The sequence below is a fragment of the Aotus nancymaae genome, unplaced genomic scaffold (assembly GCF_030222135.1).
Source record: "Aotus nancymaae isolate 86718 unplaced genomic scaffold, 86718_ANA_hifiasm-v0.15.2.pri h1tg000016l, whole genome shotgun sequence".
In the NCBI taxonomy this organism is placed as follows: Eukaryota; Metazoa; Chordata; class Mammalia; order Primates; family Aotidae; genus Aotus; species Aotus nancymaae.
Genome location: NW_026988428.1, coordinates 65,466,300 through 65,491,012, shown reverse-complemented (window position 1 = coordinate 65,491,012; position 24,713 = coordinate 65,466,300). Strand labels below are relative to the sequence as shown.

Sequence of the window (24,713 nt, the reverse complement as noted above, 5' to 3'; positions counted from 1 at the left end):
GCTTCCTGCGTTCAAGCAATTCTTCTGCCTCAGCCTCCCGAGTAGCTGAAACTACAGGTGTGTACTACCACGCCCAGCTAATTTTTGTATTTTTAATAGATACAGGGTTTCACTACGTTGGCCAGGATGGTCTTGATCTCATGACCTTGTGATCTGCCTGCTTTGGCCTCCCAAAGTGCTGGGATTACAGGCGTGAGCCACCGCGCCTGGCCCATCACCTCCAATCTGTACTAAAAATTAAAGAGTTGGTCCTCTCAGGTGGAACAGTTCTCTTGATGATGGGGGCACAGGTGGGGTGTCCGCAGGAACTTCAGTCCAGTGCTGGGCTCGCCTGGCTTCTGCAGGAGATGGGGCTAGCAGGAAAGTGTGAGCCAGAGGATGCCATTTTCACAGAAGCAGGAATTCCCAGGGAGGGACAATGGTAAGGATGTGGGGACTGGGAGGGAAAGTGGGTGGCACAGCAGGTCTGAGGGCAGCTAAGTATGGCGGCATACTGGGAAGAGCAGCCTCTGCAGTCACACACCAGCTGTGGGACCTGGGCAAGTCCCTTTATCCCCAGAGCCTCAGTTTCCTCATTTGTCAAGCACGGCTAATAACACATCCTTTGCCAATATGGTGAGGATTAAGTGAAATAACAGGTGAAGTATCTGTCGTATAGAGGACGTAAAATTTAAAAAGGAGCTATTTCTGTAATTGCATCTTGGAGCTGTGGAAGGTGGTGAAGCCAACAGCTTGAATATTTGAAGGTCAACTAAAGGGTCTTAGGAATGTTTCAGAAATAAAATGCAATGAAAACCCCTTTCTCCATACTCAGCGGGTGAGATGGTGACTCTTTCAGAGGTAAGTATAAAAGTTGTGTCAACAGATGAAGCAGGGGACGGGGATTCCAAGGACATTCAAGGTGAAAGTTGCTGAGATGCACAGGGCTTCCCTGGGCATAGTGCAAGCGTACAGGGAGGTAGAGGCTGAGGAGCAGCAGTCTGTGGGACTGTGCTTCCTGTCCGGATGGTGCAGGCTTGCAGGGTGGGGGTTTCTCTTGCATGGTGGCTTGCTGCGTCAGTGATATGAATAGGATTTCCCTGCCTCCCGCCACCTCCTGCTCCTGCCCCAGGGTTCAGTCCTCACTCCTGGCCCTCTCTTGACTGGCACCTCCACTGTGCTGGCCAGTCCCTGCTCAAGTGCCCCACGGTCAGTTCTTGCCATTCATCACCCCCTTGATCCAGTCCACGTAGCTGAGCACTTTGGTGTAGAAGTCGTACCCCTTGTCACATCCTATGCCCCAGGACACAATGCCCGTGGCCACCCAGTGATGGGCACGATCGTCCCATACCACATAGACGCTGCCACTGTCCCCCTGACAGACACTGTGCCTCTGCATCTCGTCCCCAACACAGAACATACTGTCAGAAAACACCTCGGGCCTCTGTCTCTTTTGGAGCCAGACCTTGCAGGCCTCCCTGGGAGCTACAGGCAGCCTTGAGTATTTCAAGTCAGTAGTTAGCCAGCCCATCTCCATGCCAAACCCACTGACGTAGCCCAACAAGCCGCTGTGGTAGAGGGTCTCATTGTCAGGCAGACAGACCGGGAGGACGTTGGGGCCCAGTGGGATGCTGTGCTGCAGCTCCAGGAGGGCGATGTCCCCGTTGAAGTTGTGGGACTCATTGTGACGGTAGTCGGGGTGCACAATGACCCGGTGGACAGGGTGGTTCCCCAGTTTCAGCATCTCATCTATGGATGTGTGGCCCAGGAACACATTCACACTCTGGTTCTTCCTGGGAGAAACACTGTCCTTGGGGTAGATGGTGTGGGCAGCAGTGAGGATCCATCTGTCGCCCAGCAGGGCCCCGCCCCCACGGCCATGAATACTGGTGAACGCTTGCCAGGGGAAGTTGCCCAGCTTAGCTCTGGAAGAACCGAGGGTTGTCTGATTCTGGTCAATAGGGGTGACTGGCCGTCCACAGACTGGGAGAGAGGAGGGGCAGGGGTGACAGTCAGCAGCTGCATCTAGGCACACTGATTAAAGACCTACTTCTCTGAAGCTGTGGTAGGGGATGCGTGAAGAGGCTCCAGGTCTGGCTCTGCATGGGATCAGGACTCTTTTTTTTTGAGACTGAATCTCGCTCTTTTTGCCCAGCCTAAAGTGCAGTGGCGTGATCTCAGCTCACTGCAACCTCTGCCTCCCGGGCTTAAGTGATGCTCCTGCCTCAGCCTCCTGAGTAGCTGGGATTACAGGCACCTGCCACCATGCTTGGCTAATTTTTTTTGTATTTTTAGTAGAGACGGGGTTTCACTATGTTGGCCAGACTGGTCTCGAACTCCTGACCTCAGGTGATCCACCCACTTCGGCCTCCCAAGGTGCTGGGATTACAGGTGTGAGCCACTGCACCTGGATGGGATCTGGACTCTTATACTGAGGCCGACTCACAGTGTAGACCATGTGGGCAGACAAGGGCAAGGAATCAATGCCAACTGTATGGGGCACCCATCCTGCATGGGACTCAGGACAGTGGACTGAGGGTAGAGAGCACAGATGAGCACGTTTGGTGCTGGTTCTGCAGGGCTCTCCTTCCTGCCTCCTCAGAGGCATTAAAGCGGTTCCTTCGCACCATCCTGGGGCCCCTTACTACAGGCAGAGTCTGTTTCAGTGCTTCCTGCCTAGTTTTGTGTCACTTCCTCATTTGTAACATCTCCCACTACCATCTGCCCTCCAACCCATCCCCAAAGCACTACGAGCCTTCAGGCGAACCCTAGAGTTTTCCATGGATCAGGTTGGGTTAGGAAGGCAATGGTTTCATTCAAAAGTGTGGATCTCAAAAATGGTGGAATCGAAGCCTCATGTATTGCTGGTGAGCTGTAAAATGGTAAAATGGTGCTGCCACTGTTGAAGACAGTTTGGTGGTTCCTCAAAAAGTTAAACAGAATTATTACACAATCCAGCAAGTCTACTCCTAGGTATATACCCAAGAGATTTGGAAACGTATGTTGATACAAAAACTTGTGCACAAATGCTCATAGCAGCATCATTTGTAATCGCCAAGAGGTAGAAACAGCCTAAATGTCCATCAGTTGATGAATGGACAAACAAAATGGTATATCCATAGAAAGGAATATTATTTAGCCATAAAAATGATACTTCAGCTTGTTGGTCTCTTTCTCCTTTCCTAGTCCACTTCATTAACTTCCTTCATGCTTTCCTCAGATATATCTTGACCCCTGAAGAATGAGGAACAAGCTCCCTGCCTCTTCTTTTCTGGGCCCTCTTGATTACCCTGTTCTTCCTCACCTTCTGCTTCTTATCTTCCTTTCTATTCTAAGGCTTTCCTTTAACCCGTGTGTCCTGTAGGTCCCCGTTGCAGCTGAGGCATGTTGGGGGAATGGTGCCGGCAGGTGGCTACTCACCAGGCATGCACTGAAGAACCTCCTCCCCATTCTGTGTGTCCTTCCAGGTCCCTGGGGTGGTGCAGCTGAGTGCCTCTGAGATGCAAAATGAAGAGAGGCAAAGAAATAGGCTCAGAGTTGAAGCTGTTGGTTAACAAAGTAGGTGCTCAGAGGGCGTTTGGGTGGGAGTGAGGGGGATGGAAGCTACCCCTCAGCAGGTGGGGCTCACCTGCTGCCGTGGCCTGATAATAGGGCTCCTGGCAGTGGTTCTGGACCTTGGCGGAGTTGTCTCCAGCTGTGTTGATGGCTTCAGAACTCCTGCTGGCCTGGCTGATGGGCTGACTACCGTTCACAGCTATAGGAAAACAGCACCCAGCACAGACTTGCAAAATGGCAACCCAGGGGCTGATTCTGGCCCATGACTATATTTGGTTTGACTTGCACAGTGTTTTTTTTTTTTTAAAACATTTGAGTTAATTTTCACTGATCAGATTGTCAACACTCAAAGAGTTTGAAGGCAACTGTGACAAGCAGGGTATGGGAAACAGGCACTTCCAAACATGGTTGGTAGGTGCGTAAATTAGCAAAACATTTTTGGAGAAAATTTTAGCAATATCAAATTTTAAATGCAATTTTTTTTTTTTGAGATATTTTGTTCTTGTTGCCCAGGCTGGAGTGCAGTGGCACGATCTTGGCTCACTACAACCTCCGCCTCCCATGTTCAAGCGATTCACCTGCCTCAGCCTCCCGTGTAGCTGGGATTACAGGCATGCACCACCATGCCCAGCTAATTTTGTATTTTTAGTAGAGATGGGGTTTCGCCATATTGGACAGGCTGGTTTTGAACTCCTGACCTCAAGTGATCCACCCACCTCGGCCTTCCAAAGTGCTGGGATTACAAGCATGAGCCACTGTGCCCAGCCGAAAATGCAAATATTTTTTAACTTACTACTCCATTTCTAAAAATTTAGCCTAAAGACATTCTCACACATGTGCTCAAAGATGTAAATGCGAGGGTATGCACAGTAGCACCGTGTGTGGCAGCAAAGTATTTATCAGGAGGGCTGATCAAATACATTATGAAACATCAATCAAAGGGATTTTATGTGATCATTAAAAATAATGAGTTCGCCGGGCACGGTAGCTCACACCTGTAATCCCAGCACTTTGGGAGGCTGAGGCAGGCAGATCACCTGAGATCAAGAGTTTGAGACCAGCCTGGCCAACATGGTAAAACCACGTCTTTACTAAAAATGCAAAAATTAGCTTGGTGTAGTGGCATGCCTATAATCTCAGCTTCTCAGGAGGCTGAGGCAAGAGAATCGCTTGAACCCAGGAGGCGGAGGTTGCCGTGAGCAGAGACTGAGCCACTGAATGCCAGCCTGGGTGACAGAGGGAGACTCAGTCTCAAATAATAATAATAATAATAATAATAAGTTAATGCTGACCATATGGAATGGGATGATCTTTAAGATATATTATTCAGTGAAAAAATGCCAAGTTTAGAACACTTGCAATACAGACACACACTTTCTAGGAAGAATACCTAGGAAATGGAAAACACAGTTTTTCTGGGGAGGGCAGCCAGGAGTTCAGAGCCAGAGACCAGAGGATGATTTACTTTTTAACATACTAAAAAATGATATTTTATCATGTGCCCCTCCCTCCCTCCCTTCCTTCCTTCCCTCCTTCCCTTCCTTCCTTTTTACCTTCCCTATCTTCTTTCTTTTCCTTTCTCTCTTCTTTCTTTCTTGCCTTCCTTCCTTCCTTCTCTTTTTTCCCCTCCCTCCCTCCCTTCCTTCCCTCTCTCCCTCCCTTCCTCCTTCCCTCCCTCCCTTCCCTTCCCTTCCTTCCCTCCCTCTCTCCCTCCCTTCCTCTCTCTTTCTTTCTTCTCGTCTCACTTTGTCACCCAGGCTGGAGTGCAGTGGCATGGTTATGGCTGACTGTATCCTCAAAGTCCCTGGCTCAAGCAATCCTTCCCCTCAGCCCCCCTAGTAGCTGGGACTACAGGCGTGCACTACCACACCTGGCAAGTTTTGTGGAAACAGGGTCTCACTATGTTGCCCATGCTTGTCTCCAACTACTGGCCTCAAGTGATCTTCTAGCCTTGGCCTCCCAAAGTGCTGGGATTACAGGCATGAACCACTGCATCCAGTCAGTATTCATCTTTCAAAAACAAATCTGAGTCATCATTTGAAAATTTTTAATTTCACTTAAAAATATGGATTTTTGGCATCTCTTTAAAAATGAGATGATCTGCAAACACTGAGCCTGTATATCTGTGTGGAAATAACTGCTGGGGCTGAGCAATGGCTGTCTCTCTCTCTTTTTTTCTTAGAGACAGGGTTTAGCTATGTTGCTCAGGCTGGAGTGCAGTGGCTATTCACAGGCACGCTCTCCCTACTGATCAGCACGGGAGTTTTGACCTGCTCCGTTTCCGACCTGGGCCGGTTCACCCCTCCTTAGGCAACCTGGTCGTCCCCCGCTCCTGGGAGGTCACCGTATTGATGCCGAACTTGGTGCAGACACCCGAGCAGCATAGCGCACTACAGCCCAGAACTCCTGGGCTCAAGTGATCCTCCCACCTCAGCCTCCCGAGTAGCTGGGACTACAGGCACGCGCCACTGCGCCCGACATGGCTGTCTCTTAATAGGGTTGCTCACCAGCAGGGGCAGGGCTGGGGTCCAGCCCAGGTGTCCCTGAGTCCCTAGCCTCAGCTGTCACTCAAGCTTCCACTTAAGGCTTGAAGATACCAGGGTCATGGCTGGGGACAGAGGCTCCGTCCCTGCACCCCCAGGAGAGACACTCACCTACAGCTTGGTAGAGGACCAGGAAGCCCTTGTGGAGGTGGGCAGTCTTGTTCTCCGCGGAAGGCTGTGTGCGGAAGGTCAGCCGCAAACTCCTCCCTGAGGATACAAACTCCCTCTGACCAGGGGGCCTGCCCAGAGGTGAGCCCTGCTGACCACAGAACTGGCTTGGATCCGACCCGCTGGCTGAGATCTGAAAGTGGGAGGGGGGCGAGGCTGCAGACAGGTGTGGTGTGAATCTGCGTTGCTGGTGTCACAGGGGCACATGCCCCTCTGGGGCTCAGAAGGCACCTCACAGTGGCTTCCTCAACTAGCTTCTGGTTCCATTATTGACTCCTGAGTTTCTTCCAGACATAATCACATACTACAATGTTTCTTTAGCCTACCATAATTACTTCAAAAACCCACTATATTTTCCTTCTTTTAAGAAGTTCCTTGGGAACTGCAGGGTTCCCATAAGAGTCACTGGATTATAAATTGTAAGAAGGCAATGACTACTCTGTCTTTCTCACCACTGAGTTCCTGGTGCTCAGAGTATTACCTATAGCACCACAGCTTTGACTCAGTGAACACAGGCATAAGCCCCGCCCATCCAGCTTCTCCTCCATCCCCAAGCCCCGCCCCATCACCTTCCGCTTCTTTAAATAACTTTCCGTGGCCAACATCTATGAAGCAGTAAGATCCTCTGCAGAGACTGAGCCTCTGGGGTTCCTGCCTTTTATTATAACTGTAAAACGTTCGCATCTGAGCACATGGCATATGATAATTATATTTTCTTTCTTCTCCAACTTTTGGGTTTCCCAGAAGTCAATAATTACATGGAGTTTTTTTTGGGGGGGTGGTGTTTGTTTTTGTTTTGCTTTTTAGTTTGCTGAGCAAGGCATTTGGGGTGATTGAGAAATTTTCTTCATCGCAACTTCTACCCAGTTTCTGTGATCATAATGACATGTTCTGGATGAAGTCTTGAATGAATTTGGAATTTGTAGAGAATGAGGGAATGGAGAGCTAGCAAAAACCCAGGATATGTGGATTAGTATGAAAGCCAGAAGTAAAATGAGCCAAGCAGTGAGCTATGGGCCTGGAACAGAGATAAAGCAGAAAGCATGGCCCAGGAACTCCCTCCAAGCCTCCCCTTCTTTGACTTGAGGAACCCACAGGAAGGGACTTGAGCAGAGGTGAGACAGTCAAAAGGGCATTGAAAGAGACAACCTGCCTGAGAACTTACCAGCTTAAGCAACATCATCTAGTGTACCTGGACTATGGACACCTGTGTCCTTAGGTTTTCATACATTTGAGGGCTTCGTTTACAAAGTCCATGGGATAAGAGGAGGGGCACCCCAAAAGAAGGAAAGCAGGAAAAGGCAGGAACCCCAGAGGCTCAGTCTCTGAGGTCCTTCCCCATTTAGCTAAAAATGATATAATATAGGTAAACTGGCAGAATGGGGAAGGGAAATGTGGTGGTGAAGACTGAAGACAGATAAAGCTAGTCTTTATCTTCTATACTGTAGTTGGATGTTAATAGAAAACATGTAAAAATGAAAGATAAATAAGCATGTTACTTACACATATGAAGTTAAAGAGCAGATGAAACAGCTACATGAATTGGAAAAAGACTGCTCCTGAGGAGCAGCACTCAGGGGTGTGGAGGAGCAGCTTGGAGACTGTTGTTATTCATAAGTCTTTTAAAAAAATTTTTGAGTCAGGGTCTCACTCTGTCACCCAGGCTAGAAGAGTACAGTGTCATAATTAGAGCTCATTGCAGCCTCTACCTCCCAGGCTCCAGTGATCCTCTCACTTCAGTGTCCCTTATAGCAGGGACCACAGGTGTGTGCCACCACACTCGGCTAATTTTTAAATTTTTTTGTAGAGATGGGGTCTTGCTATGTTGCCCATGCTGTTCTCAAATGATTCTTTCGCCTCCTCAGCCTCCCAAAGCGCTGGGAATACAGACATGATCTACTGTGTCCAGCCTTAGAAAACTTTAATTAAAAAAAAAAAGTGTTAAACTATTATGCACCCATAGTAATTAAAAATTTAAAAATAAAGTTCAAAAAATTATGTGCATGTCATTTTGTTATAAATAAAATTTAAATCAAAAGATAATGTGGTCTTTTTATTTTTATTTATTACTTATTTACTTATTTTTGAGATGGGGTCTTGCTATGTTCCTTAGGGTGGCCTTGAACTCCTGGGCTCCAGCCCTCTGTCTCCTGAGTAGCTGGGGCTACGGGCCTGCAGCACTACATCAAGTACTGTTTTAAAAATGTCCTTATTCTGAATAAGGCTTTGGCCTTAGAAGGTTTGTGACAGCTCTTCTAAGGTAAGTGCGAATGGTGACTTCATCTTTTGTTATTATTTGTGCCCAGCTTCCTCACATGACAGAGCAGGCACTCAACAAATACATGATTTTTTTTTTTTTTGAGACGTTGTTTCATTCTTTTTGCCCAGGCTGGAGTGCAGTGGCCTGATCTTGGCTCTCCACAACCTCCGCCTCCTGCATTCAAGTGATTCTCCTGCCTCAGTCTCTGGAGTAGCTGGGATTACAGGCATGCACCACCACACTCGGCTAATTTTGTATTTTTAGTAGAGACGGGGTTTCTCCATGTTAGTCAGGCTGGTCTCGAACTCCTGACCTCATAATCTACCTGCCTTGACCTCCCAAAGTGCTGGGATTACAGGTGTGAGCCACCGCGCCCCACCATGATGACACATTTTTAACAACCTATGTGAGAGTCCCTGCCCTGGCTCCATAGATTTGCAAGATTTGTGTGTCTCTTCATGAGTCTTCCAAATGCAGGGCCTGCCTGCTGCCCTCTTTGCTCTGTGGGGCCCAGATGGTCCTGGAGGCGCTGGTGGGAGGCTGTGTCCTGGGGCCCACCATTGCTCACCGGGTAAGCCGAGCCCCACTGCCCCTAAATGGAAAATTCATCGCTCCTCCAGATGGATGATTCAGGGCATCGCCATTTCCCACAACCCCAGGAGTCTCCCTGGCCACAGTCCTGGCGGGACCCCCCCCTCATCCCCAGCTCACTGTGACAGAGTCCCCTGCACAGTCCTGGGACGGCTCCAGGTCGAAGTCCTGGAAGATGAGCCTCACAGCAAAGCCCTCGGGAGCCTGGATGTCCGCGGTGCTCTCTTGGCCTTTGTGATACGGCTCTGGGTACCCAGGAGAAGTCAGCTGCTGGGGTAGCTGCTGGGCCAAGAGGTCGGAGCCCCGGATGGGGCAAGCCTGGAGGACTCCCCAGAGGAGCAGCCACCACCTGGGAGTGGGGGAGGGCAAGGTGGGGCCGCGCAGCTACGGCCGGAAGCCTGTGGGAGTGGGAGGAGCCGGTAGCCGCGCCAGGACCGAGGGGCCTGGGAAGAAAGGGCCAGAAGCGGTGCCTGGAGGCCCGGGCACCTCCGTCTCCTCTCATGTTCCCCTTTCTCACCCCAGTCCCTACGGCCTCCCGTGTAGCCTGAGCTATAGGATTGTGGGTTTTCCGTCCTCCGAAGACATCTCCTTTGCCCATCTCCCAGGAGAGTCTCATCCAAAGGAGGGGCCGCGATCCGAGGGAGCAATGGCGGGGCGAGTGAGGGTCCCTCGCAAATATGCCCCGACCATCCCCACCCCAGGGAAGGTGCTAGAGTCCACAGGCAAATTCCAGTTTCCCCATGGAATATCTGCTGTGCTGCTGGTGGTGGTGGTGTGTGTGTATGTGTGGTATGCGTGTGTGTGTGTGCAGGAGCGTGAGCGCGTGCGTATGTGTGGTGTGTGTGTGTGTATGTGTTGCATGTGTATGTGTGTGCACGTGTGTTTATGTGTGGTGTATGTGTGTGGGTGGGGGTATGTTGGGTGATATGTATACGTGTGTGTATGTGTGGTGTATGTGTATGTGTGGTGTATGTGTATGTGTGAGGTGTGTGTATGTGCTATGTGTGTGCGGGGGGTATGTGAGGTATGTGTACATGTATGTGTGGAGTGTGTGTGGTGTGTATGTGTGTGGTGTGCATGTGTGTGGTGTATTTGTGGTGGGTGGTGTGTGTGGTGTGTATGTGTGTGTGTTTATGTGGTGTGTGGGGGATATGTGTGGTGTGTATATATATGTGTGTGTGGGAGCGTGAGCGTGTGCATGTGCGTATGTGTGGTGTATGTGTTGCATGTGTACGTGTGTGTGCACGTGTGTGTTTATGTGTGGTGTGTGTGTGTGGGGGGTATGTTGGGTGGTATGTGGACGTGTATGTGTGTGCGTTTATGTGGTGCATGTGTGTGTGGGGGGGTATGTGAGGTATGTGTACATGTATGTATGTGTGGTGTTTATGTGTGGTGTGTGTATGTGTGGAGTGTGTGTGGTGTGTATGCGTGTGTGTGTATGTGTGGTGTATGTGTGGAGTGTGTGTGGTGTGTATGTGTGTTTGTGTATGTGTGGTGTGTGGGGGATATGTGTGGTGTGTGTATGTGTGTGTGTATTTGTGGTGTGTATGTGTGTGTATGTGTGGAGTGTGTGGTGTGTATGTGTGTTTGTGTATGTGTGGTGTGTGTGGTGTGTATGTGGTGTGTGGGGGATATGTGTGGTATGTGTATATATATGTGTGTGTGTATGTGTGGTGCGTGTATGTGTGGGATGTGTGTGTATGTGTGGTGTATGTATGTGTGTATGTGTGGTAGGGTGGGGGGAGGAGAGTTTGCGCCCACACATCCTCCCTTCCCTTCCCCTCCCCTCCTCTTCCCTCCTCCTCTGCCGGGGCCACACTCACATTGCGCCTGGACAGCCTGTGGAGTGAGGGCTTCTCCAGCGACAGTTCCCCCACACTCTGGGTCCAGGCATCTGGCACTGGACATCAGGGACCTGCGAGAGAACTGGCCCAGGTTACAGAACAAAAGGTGAAGGCCCCGTGGGGGAGGAGGGAGTTCCTGGAAATGCGTTAAGCAACTCCACAGTTCCCTTTCTCTAATTTTCCGGGCTCAGCGCCACCTGCCGTCGGACTCAGGAACAGCGGGCCCTCCGCAGCTTAGGGGGAAAACGCCCAAAAACCTCGCTAGCCCTCAGAGGTCAGGGTGGGAGGGCACCGACTCAACTCTTTTTTTTTATTTTAAAATTTTATTTTTAAGAGACAGGGTTTCGCTATGTTGCCCAGGCTGGAGTGCAGTGGCTGTTCACAGGGGCGATCCCACTACTGATCAGCACGGGAGTTTTGACCTGCTCCGTTTCCGACCTGGGTGGGAGGCCAGGAAGCCCTTGTGGAGGTGGCTGGTCCTGTCCTCAGAGGAGGCAGGTGTGTGGAAGGCCTTACGTGGTACACACACACACACACACACACACATACACACACACACACACACCCCTTTCAGAGAAGAATGTATTGCTTCCTCCATTTTACATGTAGTAATCTGGCTCCTCACAATTGCAGCAAGTTACAGGGTACATTCTGGATCTTTGGTTTTTCTAGACTAGAGAGATTCAGGAGAGCCACAGTCCATGGCTACTGAGGAGATGATAAGAGAGTGATGGCCAGGATAGATGCAATGCCTCAGGTACCACCTTGAGATCAAGCCTACCCTGTCTGCCACAGCCCAACCCCAACCACACCTGGGGATGATCTCCCATATCCATCTTTTGAAGCATGGGCCCCTCTGACTAGGGCTTCTTTCCTCCCCTGAGACCACTGAAACCTGCCCTCTCCTAGGACTCTTAGGGTCACCTGGAGCAACTTGGGAGCCAGAGATGCAGCCAGAGAGTGAACAATGGCACCATCCCAGGACCCATGTGTTAGGAAGAAACCAGCCAAGACTCAGATCAGGACTGGGTAGTCCACCCCTCATCTCCCTTCAGAGCATTCTTTTTTTTTTGAGATGGAGTCTTGCTCTGTAACCCAGGCTGGAGTGCAGTGGCGCCGTCTCGGCTCACTGCAACCTCCACCTCTCAGGTCCTGGTTCAAGAAATTCTCCTGCCTCAGCCTCCGGAGTAGCTGGGATTATAGGCACGAGCCAACCATGCCCAGCTAATTTTTTTGTATTTTTAGTGGAGACAGGGTTTCACCATGTTGGCCAGGCTGGTCTTGAACTCCTGACATCGTGATCCGCCCACCTTAGCTTCTCAAAGTGCTGGGATTACAGGCATGAGCCACTGTGCCCGGCCTGTGCTTTCAGTTTTAAAATGAGAGAAGTTCTGGGCAAGCCAGGACTGGTGGTCACCCCAAATGGATAAAGGGAAAGTGCTGGAGTGAGGCTGAGTGGGAGACAGGACAGGGAGGCAGTGACACACATGTAGCCCCAGGTGACTGGGCAGTTCAGGCCTGGATGTGGTTCCTGTTTGGGGAATCCAGTACTCTGAGTATGAGGGCCCACCTTGGTCCCACCTAGGCAGTCTGGCTGCAGTGTGAGCTGGGGTCAAGGGCAAGGGGAGGAATCGTTTGTGATGCAGGACTGGAGAAGGAGTTGCCGGCTCCGTGCACAGCTGGTCACTGCAGGCCCTATGGGCTACGGCCAAGCTGTGCCCTGCTGTGGTTTCAGCACCACCTCCCCTAAACTGGGACCTCATCTCTAGCTGGCAGAGTGGTCAATAAAAAAAAGGCCATACCTTTGTGCATCATAGTCAAACTACTAAAAGCTGAAGACAAAGAGAAAATATTTTCTTTTTCTATAAGTCCCATCCTAAAGAACAGTATTTTCAATGTCACTGTTTTCTCATCAAAAACTATATAGACCAGAGACGAATATCTTTAAAATGCTGAAGGAAAAAAATGTCAACTCAGACTTGTTTTTCTAGTAAAAGTATTCTTACAGAATGAAGATGAAATAAAGCTATTTTCAGATAAAAGAAAACAGTGATTTTTGTTGCCAGTAGACCTCCCCTATGAGAATCGCTGAAGAAAGCTCTTTAGGACGGGCATGATGGCTCACACTTATAATCCCAGCACTTTGGGAGGCCAAAGTGGGAGGACTGCTTGAGCCCGGAAGATGGAGGCTGCAGTGAGCCCTGATGGTGCCACTGCACTCCAGCTTGGGTGACAGAGTGAGACCCTGTCTCAAAAAAAAAAAGTTCTTTAGAGAGAAGAGCCGAGCTGCAGGCTGGATTAAAAAGAATGGTCAATTTGAAGATAAATATAAAATACAATTTTCTTTTGATGTCCTTAAAATATGTAAAACTGTTTCAGGCAAAAATTACAACATTGTATTGTGAGGTTTATAACATATGTAGATGTAACATATATGAAGACTATAGTATAAAGCGGGGGTCCCTGATCCCTGGGCCATGGACCGGTATTGGAGGTGAGTGGCGAGTGAGCAAGCAAGGCTTCATCTGTATTTACAGCTGCTCCCCATCACTGGCATTACCACCTGAGCTCCGCCTCCTGTCAGAGCAGCATCAGCATTAGATTCTTGCAGGAGCACGAACCGTATTGTGAACTGTGCATGTGAGGGATCGAGGTTGTGCGCTCCTTATGAGAATTTAATGCCTGGTCATCTGTCACTGTCTCCCATCACTCCCAGATGGGACCGTCTAGTTGCAGGAAGACAAGCCCGGGGCTCCTGTTGATTCTACATTATGGTGAGTTGTATAATTATTAATATTTCATTATATATTACAATAACAATAATAATAGAAACAAAACACCCAGTAAATGCAATGTGCTTGAATCATCCTGAAACCATCTCCCTCTGGCCCCCATCCTGGTTTGTGGGAAAATTGTCTTCCATGAAATGAGTCCCTTGTGCCGAAAAGGGTGGGCACTGCTGGTACAGAGGACAAGGGGGTGGGCTCATGGTTACAAGTTTCCTTCACGTCACACGAAGTGGTACAGTAGGAACTGAGAAAACGGAAGAGTTCAAGATGCAGACTGCACTTCCCAGAGCAGCGGGTCTCCACCTGTGGTCGGGGAAGACCCAGAGTCCCTAAGATCCTTTCATGGGATCTGTGAGGTAACAAAATGACTTTCACAATAACACTCAGATGTTATTTGCTTTTCCCCCTCTCATTCTCTCCCAGTGTAGGCGGACTTACAGAGGCTACTTGATGCGCGATGTTTCATCTGCAGGAACAAGTGGGATGTGTGGGGTGCAGAGTTTGCAAACAGTTGCCCCGGGGTGACTACCAGGAGAAAAAAGGCAAAGAAGTATAGCTAAAAGGCCGACGTAGAAATGACAATGGATGTCTGAATTTGGGGGCACTTATTTCTAATAGAATAACCTATTAGAAATCATCCTGGTTTGTCTAGGACTGAGGGTTTCCTAGGACATGACATTTTCAACACTAAAACCCGTTAAGTTCCCTGGCACACCAGGACAGTCGGTCACCTTATTTCTAATGCTTCAATCATTTACTTCGACTCCTTTTCCCTTACCCAGGTGTGAATCCATAAAGAGCACAGGCCGCTTCTGCTCTGTGTTAAGGCCCTCAAATGTAGGCAAGTCAGCTGGCATGCTAAGTAAAGGAAGCAAGCTACCAAATTGTAAGGATACCATGTTTACAAATACAGAAAGCATCTGCGAGAAAAATCTAAAATAACTGTTTCCTATTAGAGTATGGGGTTGTGGATGATTTAAACTATATTTCTCTGTTTAGTAAAACTTTTGTAGTATTATTTGATAACTTTAATAGTTACAACATAAATGTATCTGAAATTATAATCGTGACCAAATGATCCTTTCTAAGCCAGACAGGATTAGAGAATGAGGTGATGGATCCTTGAGGCATCTTTAATCCACATGATTAATGAAGAAGTTTTTGTCCTTAGATATAAACTTAGGCCAGGCATGGATCTTTTCAATCTTGGAGAGCTGGGCAAACAAGGTTGGGGTGCTCCAGTGACGATTTTTGGTTTTAGTTTTGAAAATCGTGTTGGTGCTGCCCCCTACTGTCCTGAAAGGGGAAAGGCAGTACAACAGAAAGTGCCTTGGGGCTTCCCGGCCAGGGAGTTTCTCTGCAGCCTTCATCAGCCTCCAGTATTTAGAGAGGAGCTTGCCCTCTCTTGGAACTCAAACAGCCACAGGAAAGCCCGGGCAGAGGAGGCTGGGGCAGCAGGAGCCATTCCTGTCCACAGCTTCTCTGTCTTATCTCTAGATACCTTGTCTTATACCTAGATACACATATGCCCGGCACCAGGTGAGGAGGGAGATACAGGAGTGAGGTGAAGAGCAGCAGGGGTGATGAGGAGGCTGGGTCAGCCAGGCTGGGACCCTGTGCTTCTGTCTTGCATGGCCAGTGGAGATGTGGACATCGCAGGGCAAAGGAGTGGTCCTGGTGAGACTATGGTTTGTCCTGCAACTCCCCCACCCCCAAGTTGTCTCAGGCTTACAAGTCAGGGCTTTGACTTCTATGCCTTATGGACACCTGGCCAGTGGCTAGCTCAGCCCCAAAGGAGTGTCAGCCACTAGGCTTAGCCCTTAAGCCCACCCTCCCTACTCTGCCAGTATCTAAAATCTCAATCAATCATGCCCCTTCCCAGCTTAAAACTTTTCAATGACTGCGCCTCCTGATCCATGAGATGAAGCCCCAGCCAGTTGCTTGTGTGGCAGGTTCTTCCTTCATAATCGGGCTCTGCGTGACTTTCTGGCCTCGCTCTCCACTGCTCCAGCCTTGCATGTGAGATCCCGTCACAGTCATGATTTTATGGCTTAAGTTTGCGTGTGTGACTCCCTGACCAATGCCATATTCTTCAGTCATCAGGGTATCATGCTGATTAAAGGGGCAGGCTCCTGTGCCAGACTCAGCAGGTTTAAGCCCAGGCTCTACCATTTAGCAGTTTGGTGACCAAGGCCAGCTTATATAATTTTTCTGTGCCTCTAAACATCCTCATCTGAAGAACAAGGATGAGGACAACGGTACCCACACCAGAGGTTTGTTGTGAGGGTTAAATGAGTTAATAACCAACATTGCTTAGGACAGTGTCTGGCATTTGGTAAACAATAAATATCATTACTTGTTCAGGAAGGCAGACTATAACAGCAAAATGGTTAGGTCAGTGGTTCTCAACCAGGAGCAGTTTTGCTCCCCAGGGGATATTTGGCAGTAGCTAGAGATTGTTTTTTCATTGCTGGCATCTGGTGGGTAGAGGCCAGCAATGCTGCTAAGCATCCTACAATGCACAAGGCAGCGCCTCCCGCAACAAAATGTTATCCGGCCGCCAATGCCAACAGCGGCGAGGCTGAGAAACTGAGGGTTGAGCGGTCAGGCTCCAATATGTTTGTGTTTAAATCCCACCTCTGTCTTTGATGTATAACCTTTGGTAGATTACTTACATTCTCTGTTCCTTAGTTTTCTTATCTGTAGAATGGGGACAATAACATGCGCTTGGGTTCTTGAGAGGAGTCAGTGGCTGGTATGTAGTAATCACGCCCCGGCCATGTTTACTCACCTCTCCCCCTGGGTCCTCTCCTCTGGGAAGCCCTCTTTGACTCGGAGAGATCACCTTCCCTGTGCTCTTGAACTCTCGATGCATGATAACCTCCTGCCGCGTGTCTGTCTTTCCCACGGGGCTGTGGGCTCCTTGAGGGAGGGACTTTGTCCTGCAGGTTGCAGCAGCCCTAGGGATGAACACCTGTAGGTGCCCACCTGTGTCTGTGGAGTGAGTTCTTGGGATGGGGCAGAGTAGAGAGTATGCACCAGGTTTTGGAGTTTCCGAGGTGTGCAGGGAGGAAGAGAAGCAGGTGGTAGACAGGTGCATCTGGGAACTGGGGTTGGGTTAGAGGTTGAGGGTCTGAACACAGCCCTGTCCCATTTACTATTCCCTAGTGAGAAACCTGATCATTGCTGTGTGGCCATGCTCCTCACTGTTGGTGCCTGGTTGTAGAGAGCAGCTCTGTGAGTGGAAGGAGAAGGCTTCTGCCCTGGAGAGGGCCTGGCTGGTCCTCACCTGGGGCCTATCATTTGGTAACAGGGCTTCTGGAAGTGGTAGCAGATCTGGGCCTGCTGGGCATTCTGCTTCTCCTGGGTGGCAGCAGAAGTCCCCAGGAGGCAGGCTGGGGACTGCCCAAAGGCTCTGACTCTCGGGAAGAGTGCAGTGGAACAGAAGGCCCTTATACCACCTTCACTGCTGTACTCATCCATTCTCACAATGGGGTAGAGAACTACCTGCGTTGGGGTAATTTATGAAGCAAAGAAGTTTAATTGACTCACAGTTCTGCAGGCTTAACAGGAAGCATGACTGGGAGGCCTCAGGAAACTTACAATCACGGCAGAAGGTGAAGGGGAAGCAAGGACCTTCTTCACATGGCAGCAGGAGACAGAGAGAGAAGATGCAGGTGCTACGCACTTTTAAACAACCAGATCTCGGGAGAATTCCATCGGGAGACAGTGCTAGGGGGATGCTGCTAAACCATTAGAAACTGCCCCATGATCCAATCACCTCCCACCAGGACCTTCTTCCAACAAACACGTGGGGATTACAATTCCACGTGAGATTTGGGTTGGGACGTAGTGCCAAATTGTATCAGCTATTATCCTCCTTTTTCTAGACTTTAGATTTGGCTAAACCTGATGGCTTCTGCACAAAGCCTTCTTTCATCTGCATCTCTCCATCTCACTCACCCTCTTTTCAGCAAAGAACCCTCTGGCTGTAGTATCATGGTGGTGGTCCTGGGAGAGGTAGGGAAGACCCAGAGGCTCCTTACCCTGGGAGAGCTAACTGACCATCCAGAGGTGGCTCTTCCCTGCCTGGTGTGTCTAGAACACCATCTCTTCCTTATGGCTGTCTGTGGGCTTCAGGGCCCTGCTGCTCTGGTCCTCCACAGAACTTGTCAATCAGCTTCCCACCAGCTAAGATCCGGTGCTGTCTGAGATACCTCCCTGCATCTGGTCACTCATGCTGTCTAACAGCGTGAGGTGCATTGAGTTATATTCTGATGTCCTTGTCCTTTTGAAGCCACAGAGTAAGGTCACACGACCGTGAAAGGAGCAGGTATCATCTGAATATGTTGGACATTCCTTTTAACTATTACCTAGGGGAGAGGCAGTCCTGGGAGAGGCAGTCTTCAGACAGGACTCAGGCAGGTGGGCCTCAAAGAGGAAAAGAAGCAGGCAGCTGCCTGCCTCTGAACTTCACTCTCTGGAGTCACGTAAGGAGGACACTGAGCTATGGGGGCTGAGTGGTCTGGGCTTAGAGTTAGGATGGGAGGGCCCCGAGCATTGGAAGTGGAGTCACGCCTTTTTGTGGCTGGACACATTTTTACTGCCCTGTCATCTACTGCCTCCACTCCCCAACTCCATTCTTTTGCCCACTTAGCAAATATTGAGGCTGTGGTCATAGGATGGGGTCATTTGCAATGAAATTCAAAGTTGAGACTATGTTTCAATTATCTGTCTGGTTGTAAAAGATCACCACCACCCTTAGCAGTTTAAAGCAGTGAGTATGTCCTGTTTCATACAATTTCTGTGGCTCAGGAATCCAGCAGTGGCTGAGACGGGTAGTTTGGATTCAGGGTCTCTCACAAGGCTTCAGTCCAGGTGCAGGCTGCAGTTCCCCGAAGGTGGGACTGGGGCTGGAGGTCTGCTTCCAGACGGCTCACTCATGCAGCTGTGGGCAGGAGGCCTCAGTTCCCTGCCACACGGCCCTCCTCATAGGACACTTGAGTGTCCTCGAGGCATAGCAGCTGGCTTTGCCCAGAGCGACCCAAGATGGAAAGAGCAAGGCAGAGGCAACAGTGTCTTTTATAAGCCAGCCTTGGAAGTGACATAGCATCACTTCTGCCTTACTCTATTGGTCACACAGACAACCCTGCGTGATGTGGGAGGAGACATCACAAGGACAGAAATACCAGGAAGCAGGGATGGTTGGTGACTCTCTCGGACACTGGTTCTCATAGAAGTAGATGTATTATTTTCGTACAGTATATGCAGACGGTCAGCTAGCAGGATGTTATTTTTGCTGGGTATGGTTGTATTTCAGGTGCATTTACCCGAAACCAGAGTAACTTTGGGGGCTCTGACCCTCTCCTCCTCCAACTTGAGGTGTGAAGAGGCTGCTCGTTCATCCCACCCAGAAGCGGGACTGGGCAGATCAAAGCAGGACCTACAGGAGGCCAACAAACAGGGGGTAGGGCTGTGGGAAGAGGGCGCAGGTTTAAAAAGAACCAAGAAGCTGTTGAAAAGAAAAGTGGATGGGCAGCAAAGACAAGTCCCAGACAGAATGCCCTTGCAGCCTAGGGGAGGCTGCCCACAGCGTGCATCCTGACACTGGAAGACGAGGTCCGCACCAGCAGGTTGCCCCAAAGAACAAGTTCAGAGCCCGGAGATGCCCGTTCCACATCTCCCACACCCCGTGGGCTCTGTGTGGACTTTCATCCTGAAGCAAAACCCTTTAGTCAAGGACGTTTTAACTTCACTCAGTCTGTGCTTTGCTTGCCAATAGCAGGGCGGTTCTGTTACTGCACTATCCCTTCTTTCAATACGTTTACGGCTGAGGCTGCATTTGTGCCTCAGATAATCGAGGTGCGTATTACTCTCTGTTCCGTTTCCCTTTTATTTCCTCTAAGACTAATAAACTCTCATTCGAGGCCCACCTTGTCCCACCTGTGCTTCTCAGAAAAAAAAGAGTGGTGGGGAGACAGGCCGGGGTGGGGGCTTTGCCGCCTGGCTGCCCCTTCCCCTGTGGGTTCTTGCTCCAGCAGGGACCCAGCAGGATTAGCTTTAGTGGCATTAGGGTGACAATAGTTTCCTTACAGCTGGGTCAAGGATATGAGCAAGCCTCTTCTGAAAACAGCTGGGAAGGGAGAGGAATCCAAGGAGAGGAGCAGAGTTAGAAGGCAGGACAGAAGGTGGATCAGGACCAGGCCTGGAATGGAGCGCAGGCACACAGAAGTGAAAGGATTCGCCTGAGGTTACATGACTCCTCCAGCGGTGCCTTTAATTCTGCATTGTGCCACCTGCCCGGGTCAAGGAAGACTCCGCAGCTGTTGCTCTGTGCACAGAGAGGGAAAGGAAGATTCTGGCTCTCAGCAAGCCTATGCAGCAGCAGATGGAGAGGCCACACAATAGGCACACAGTACATTGGGCCCCCCACACAGTACGTTGAGGAAGCAAATGCAAGACAGAATCATGCGGGATATGCACACTCATGTGGAAGAAAAACTGTTCCGTTGACACTGAGGCAGACCCTCCATCTGTGACTTGTCTGTAGGGCAGGGGTGTGGGAGGAGGGGAAGCTGGAGTTCTGCTGGTGTAGAAAGATGATGTGATGTGCTCGCTTCATCAGCACATATACTCAAATGGGAACGATACAGAGAAGATGAGCATGGCCCCTGCGCAAGGATGACGCACAAATCTGTGAAGTGCTCCATATTAAAAAAAAGAAGAAGAAGAAGGAGGCCAGGTGTGGTGGCTCACGCCTGTAATCCCAGCACTTTGGGAGGCCAAGGGGGCTGGATCACAAGGTCAGGAGATAGAGACCGTCCTGGCTAATACGGTGAAACCCCGTCTCTACAGAAAATACAAAAAACTAGCCGGGTGTGGTGGCACCTGTAATCCCAGCTACTCGGGAGGCTGAGGTAGGAGAATCACTGGAACCCAGGAGGTGGAGGTTGCGGTGAGCCGAGATCACACCACTGCACTCCAGCCTGGGTGACAAGAGCGAGACTCCATCTCAAAAATAAAAAATAGATAAAAGAAGAAGAAGAAGAAAGATAGTGGGATACCCTGCAGGAGACCAGGGCCAGAAGGGTGGAGGCCTCTCAGGACAGGGAATCGAGAGAAAGCTCCAGGGTAGGGTGAAGGTGCTGGTTCCTGTATTCATTCAGCTGTCTTGGGGATGAGGGGAACAGCTGGGAGGGTCAAGGGAGAGTGGCAGTACCTGCAGCTGGTGACTGGGGGAGGCCAGGCCTGGGATGTGGCCCCTGCTGTGAGTACCCAGCACCTTGAATGAGATAGTTGCAGTACATACTGTGGGGATGGGGGAGTCCCAAGGGCTGGGGGTCGGGGAGGAGCTGATGACTATGCAGCAGCCATGGCCGCAGTAGCACTGGGCTGGGCAGCTGTCCCTGCATCAGCCCTTCCCCCTGCATCGAAGCCTTCTCTCCGTGGGTGGGAAGGCTAGAGCGGCTGTTGCAGCAGGGGCTCTGGAGGGCAATGCTGTCCCAGGGAGCCCGTGCATTCTTCTCTGGGGATGGGCTTGGGGTGCAATGAGAGACTCTGGGGTTGGACCCCTTGGGGAGGTGACTCCCCTTCATCCCTGTCACCCCCAGAGAAATTTACCTGCCTGGACGGCAAGACGATGGCTGCACTAGCCCCCATTCTCTGGTATGCGTCACATACACTTCGGTGTAAATGTCACTATGTGACCTCAAGAATAGTGGCATATGCTTTGTCCTTAACATACAGGCTTTGCTTCTAGTTAAGAGAATTTCCATCAGCAGGTGAAGAGGCAGGGAATAGTGCAAGTAATGGTAGCCAGCGTCTGTCAGCGTGCGCTCCACTCCAGGTCCTCTGCTGAGTGTGTGTGGAATCTTCACAAAATTCCCAGCAGGAAGGAAGTACTCTTGGTGTGGCCTTGCGGGCTGGCCAATGTGGCTTATTTGCCGAAGGCTGGTGACTCGTATATACCCCCACAGCTAATAACTGGTGGCAGTTCACGCCTGGCCACCATGCAGTACCACCTCCCAATTTTGGGTGCCATTTTAGGTTCCTCTAGAGCCTCTGAGGCAAGTGATTTGTCCATGAACCCAATGGCCTGGCTATGCTGCTGACCCTCTGCTTGGGCACTGCCCATGGGGAGCAGAACAGAGGCTTTGAGAGCTGCCCCGTCTCCCTGGTGGCCAGAGTAAAATGACTGCAGAGGAAAGGGAGCTTGGAAAAGGGTGGGCTAGGGGGAGGCAGGAGGCCCACCCCCAGCTAGACAGTGGGCCAGGAAGCCCCTGAGAAAGACGAAGGTCCCTCTTGTTCTTGCTGGAAGGGCAAGTGTGGAAGGTCAGCTCCATTTCATCCGCCTGGGGCCTAAGTGACCTCTAGTGGGGGTGCGTATTCAGCATAGAGCACAGGCGCCCACAGAGCAGTGCCGTCCTGTTTGTTGAGGCCTGGGGCGGGGGGCGGGTAGGCCTGGAGAGTGCGATTATGGCCCCTGGGCAGGCAGGGTTCTCTGGATACTGCTTGTACCCTGCCTCAGAGGCCTTGGCTACCACCATTGTTTCTTTCTTTCTGTCCTCCATGCAAACTCAGGTCAGTTATATCAGAGTCCTTCATGGGACCCCTGGACTTGCCCACCAGGTCTCCTCTTGCCCTTCACCTCCTTCTCTACCTACAAGGTCTCCCCAATTCTTACCTGCCCATAATCATGGACGCAGCCCTAGGATGGTCAGGGTGAGTTCCCAGGGACCCTGACAGCACGGGTGCTCTCACGACTGAGGGCATTACACCAGGGAGAGGGGGCCAGGAGAGACTTCCCAGAGAGCTGGTTGGGGGTTATGAAAATGGCCTCATAGCTGAGTGCGGTGGCTCATGCCTGTAATCCTAGCACTTTGGAAGGCTGAGGCAGGCAGATTGCTTGAGGTCAGGAATTTGAGACCAGCCTGGCCAACATGGTGAAACCCTGTCTCTACTAAAAATACAAAAAATTACCTGGGTGTGGTGGCACGTGCCTGTAGTCCCAGCTACTCAGGAGGCTGAGGCACAAGAATCACTTGAACCTAGGAGGCCGAGATTGCACCTTTGCATTCCAGCCTCGGCGACAGAGCAAGATTCTGTCTCAAAAAAAAAAAATAATAAAAATAAATAAAAATAAAAAAATAAAGTGGTCCCAGGCCAGGTGGGAGCAGCAGGCTCCACAGGAGGGGTGCATCCTGGGAAAGAGCAGGGAGGCCGGCTGCTGGAGGGGTGGGGAGGAAAGGGGCAGCCCCCATCCTCATCTCCATCCTCTGCACGCTGGGGATACCAGGCCTCTTACTTGGGGTACTTAAGCCTAGACCAGATGTGGTTCTTGCATTTTAGGGAGTGACATTAGGGTGGGGGAAAGGGACTGAAATGGTCATGCATCTGCTGTCTCTTGGGATCCTAAGATTTGTGGTGGCGTCTAGGGATTCCCTGCTGCCAATAAGTGGTCCAGCCACGTTACAGGATCGGGCTCCTGGCTGGGATGGCCTTTGTGCTTTAGAGCTGAGGCACTTCCTGCTTCTTTCTGAGCTCCTTGTCAACATACAGGTCTGGGCACGTAGGAGTCGGGGGCATGCGGGAGGTGGTGGCCGAGGGGAGAGGCGGGCAGTTGGGAGGGTACAAGGCTAGACTGTGTTGCTCTGCCTCCTCTTGGGACCCCCAGCAGATGGAGCCCAAGTCCTTGGGCAGCACGTGGTCCTCTGCTTCACAGGACACACACTGTACCCATCCTGTAAAATCCACTTTTGCTGTTTGTTTTAGGGAGAGGGCTCTGAATTGACCTTTGGTCTTTGCAGACTCTCAGGAGCCATCTGGAGTTCCAGCCAGAATCTGCATCTGGCAGAGTGGGAGTGGGGCAGGGGCCTGCATTGGGGTGACTTAGAGAGCGGTTATTCCATCTCGTATGGGAATAAACACTGTGGACTCCTGATCATATTCTGGGGTTTAAGACTCTGGCCAAGCAAGTCAACTCCACAGCTTTGTGTGTCTCTGGGAGGGCCTGGTGTGGGACCCACCAGTCTGTGGCCCCGTCCCCTCCCCTGCCCTTTCTCACTCACATCTTGCTCCCTCTGGTAACTATCTCTTCCCTCTGAGGACGGATGGAGCCTGATTTGAATGAGGGGTAAGGGTCTTGTGAGGACGAAGACATGGGTTGGGAGTGGTGTGTGTGTGTGTGTGTGTGTGTGTGTGTGTGTGTGTGTGTGTGTGTGTGTGTTGGGAATGGAATATCCGAGAAGGTGGTGGAGGAGGGAGGATTGAATTCGGAGGATCCCTGGCTTCCACTGCAGTGCATAGCGCCCCCTGCTGCCCATACGGGAAACAGCAGCTCCAGTTTCCCACAGCGGTCCCCTCCCCTCTGCAGGTCCGGCTCCCATCCTCTTGGAGACGCCTCTGAAGCAGCGTAGTCCTTCCCTGATGCTTGTGTTCCCTTGAGGTTCTCCAGGTCTCTTGGTGGGGTCTGGTCCCTGGAGATGTGTGGCCGAGTGGAGGATGGGGACCTTCAGCGACCATGATCTGGATGCCCAAGTCACAGGGAATTTTGAGGGATTGAGCCCACTTTAGTTGGGCCGTAAAACCACCATGGTAAGAAGTGTCAAACTTTGGGAGAAAAATAAAAATATATAAAAATATTTAGAAAAATCCACCATGGGGGCCTACAAGCTCCTGAGTCAGGCCCTCTGCCAATACTCCAGTGACCAGCATGGTTACTGAAGGGCATGGAGGACTGTCCCGTGGGAAGAGACTTGGACACGCACCGTGAACTCAAGAGCAAGGGCACTGTTGACCTGGAGATGTGGGCGGTGGGTGAGTACAGATGGAACATCTTCCTGTGTCTTGGAAAGGGGCAAGGTGGGGGTTCCAGCAGCCCCCAGACCTTCTGCTGGGTGGCTTTTGGAAGAAGGGGCTCTCCATTCTACTGGGGACATCTGCAGAGAGGGTGGGCAGGGAATAAGATATTCCGTTCAACTCGGAG

The 24,713-nt window shown here is 50.7% G+C and overlaps 2 protein-coding genes and 1 non-coding gene across 3 annotated transcripts in view; 1 reads left to right on the top strand and 2 right to left on the bottom strand.

The window, feature by feature from the left end:
• The window catches only part of LPCAT3 (lysophosphatidylcholine acyltransferase 3), a 254,920-nt gene that overhangs the window by 131,771 nt on the left and 98,436 nt on the right, over positions 1-24,713 (bottom strand). The window lies entirely within an intron of this gene.
• On the bottom strand, positions 811-11,085 carry C1RL (complement C1r subcomponent like). The gene is made up of 6 exons (XM_012472848.3): positions 10,920-11,085; positions 9,217-9,445; positions 6,189-6,378; positions 3,608-3,733; positions 3,400-3,474; positions 811-1,962 (listed from the first exon to the last, which is right to left on the bottom strand). Exons 1-6 carry the CDS (start codon positions 10,988-10,990, stop codon positions 1,190-1,192), a joined length of 1,464 nt encoding a protein of 487 aa, XP_012328271.2. The 5' UTR covers positions 10,991-11,085; the 3' UTR covers positions 811-1,189.
• Positions 20,339-20,445, top strand: LOC135275467 (U6 spliceosomal RNA). The gene has a single exon (XR_010343100.1). It is a non-coding gene; the product is annotated as a U6 spliceosomal RNA (small nuclear RNA).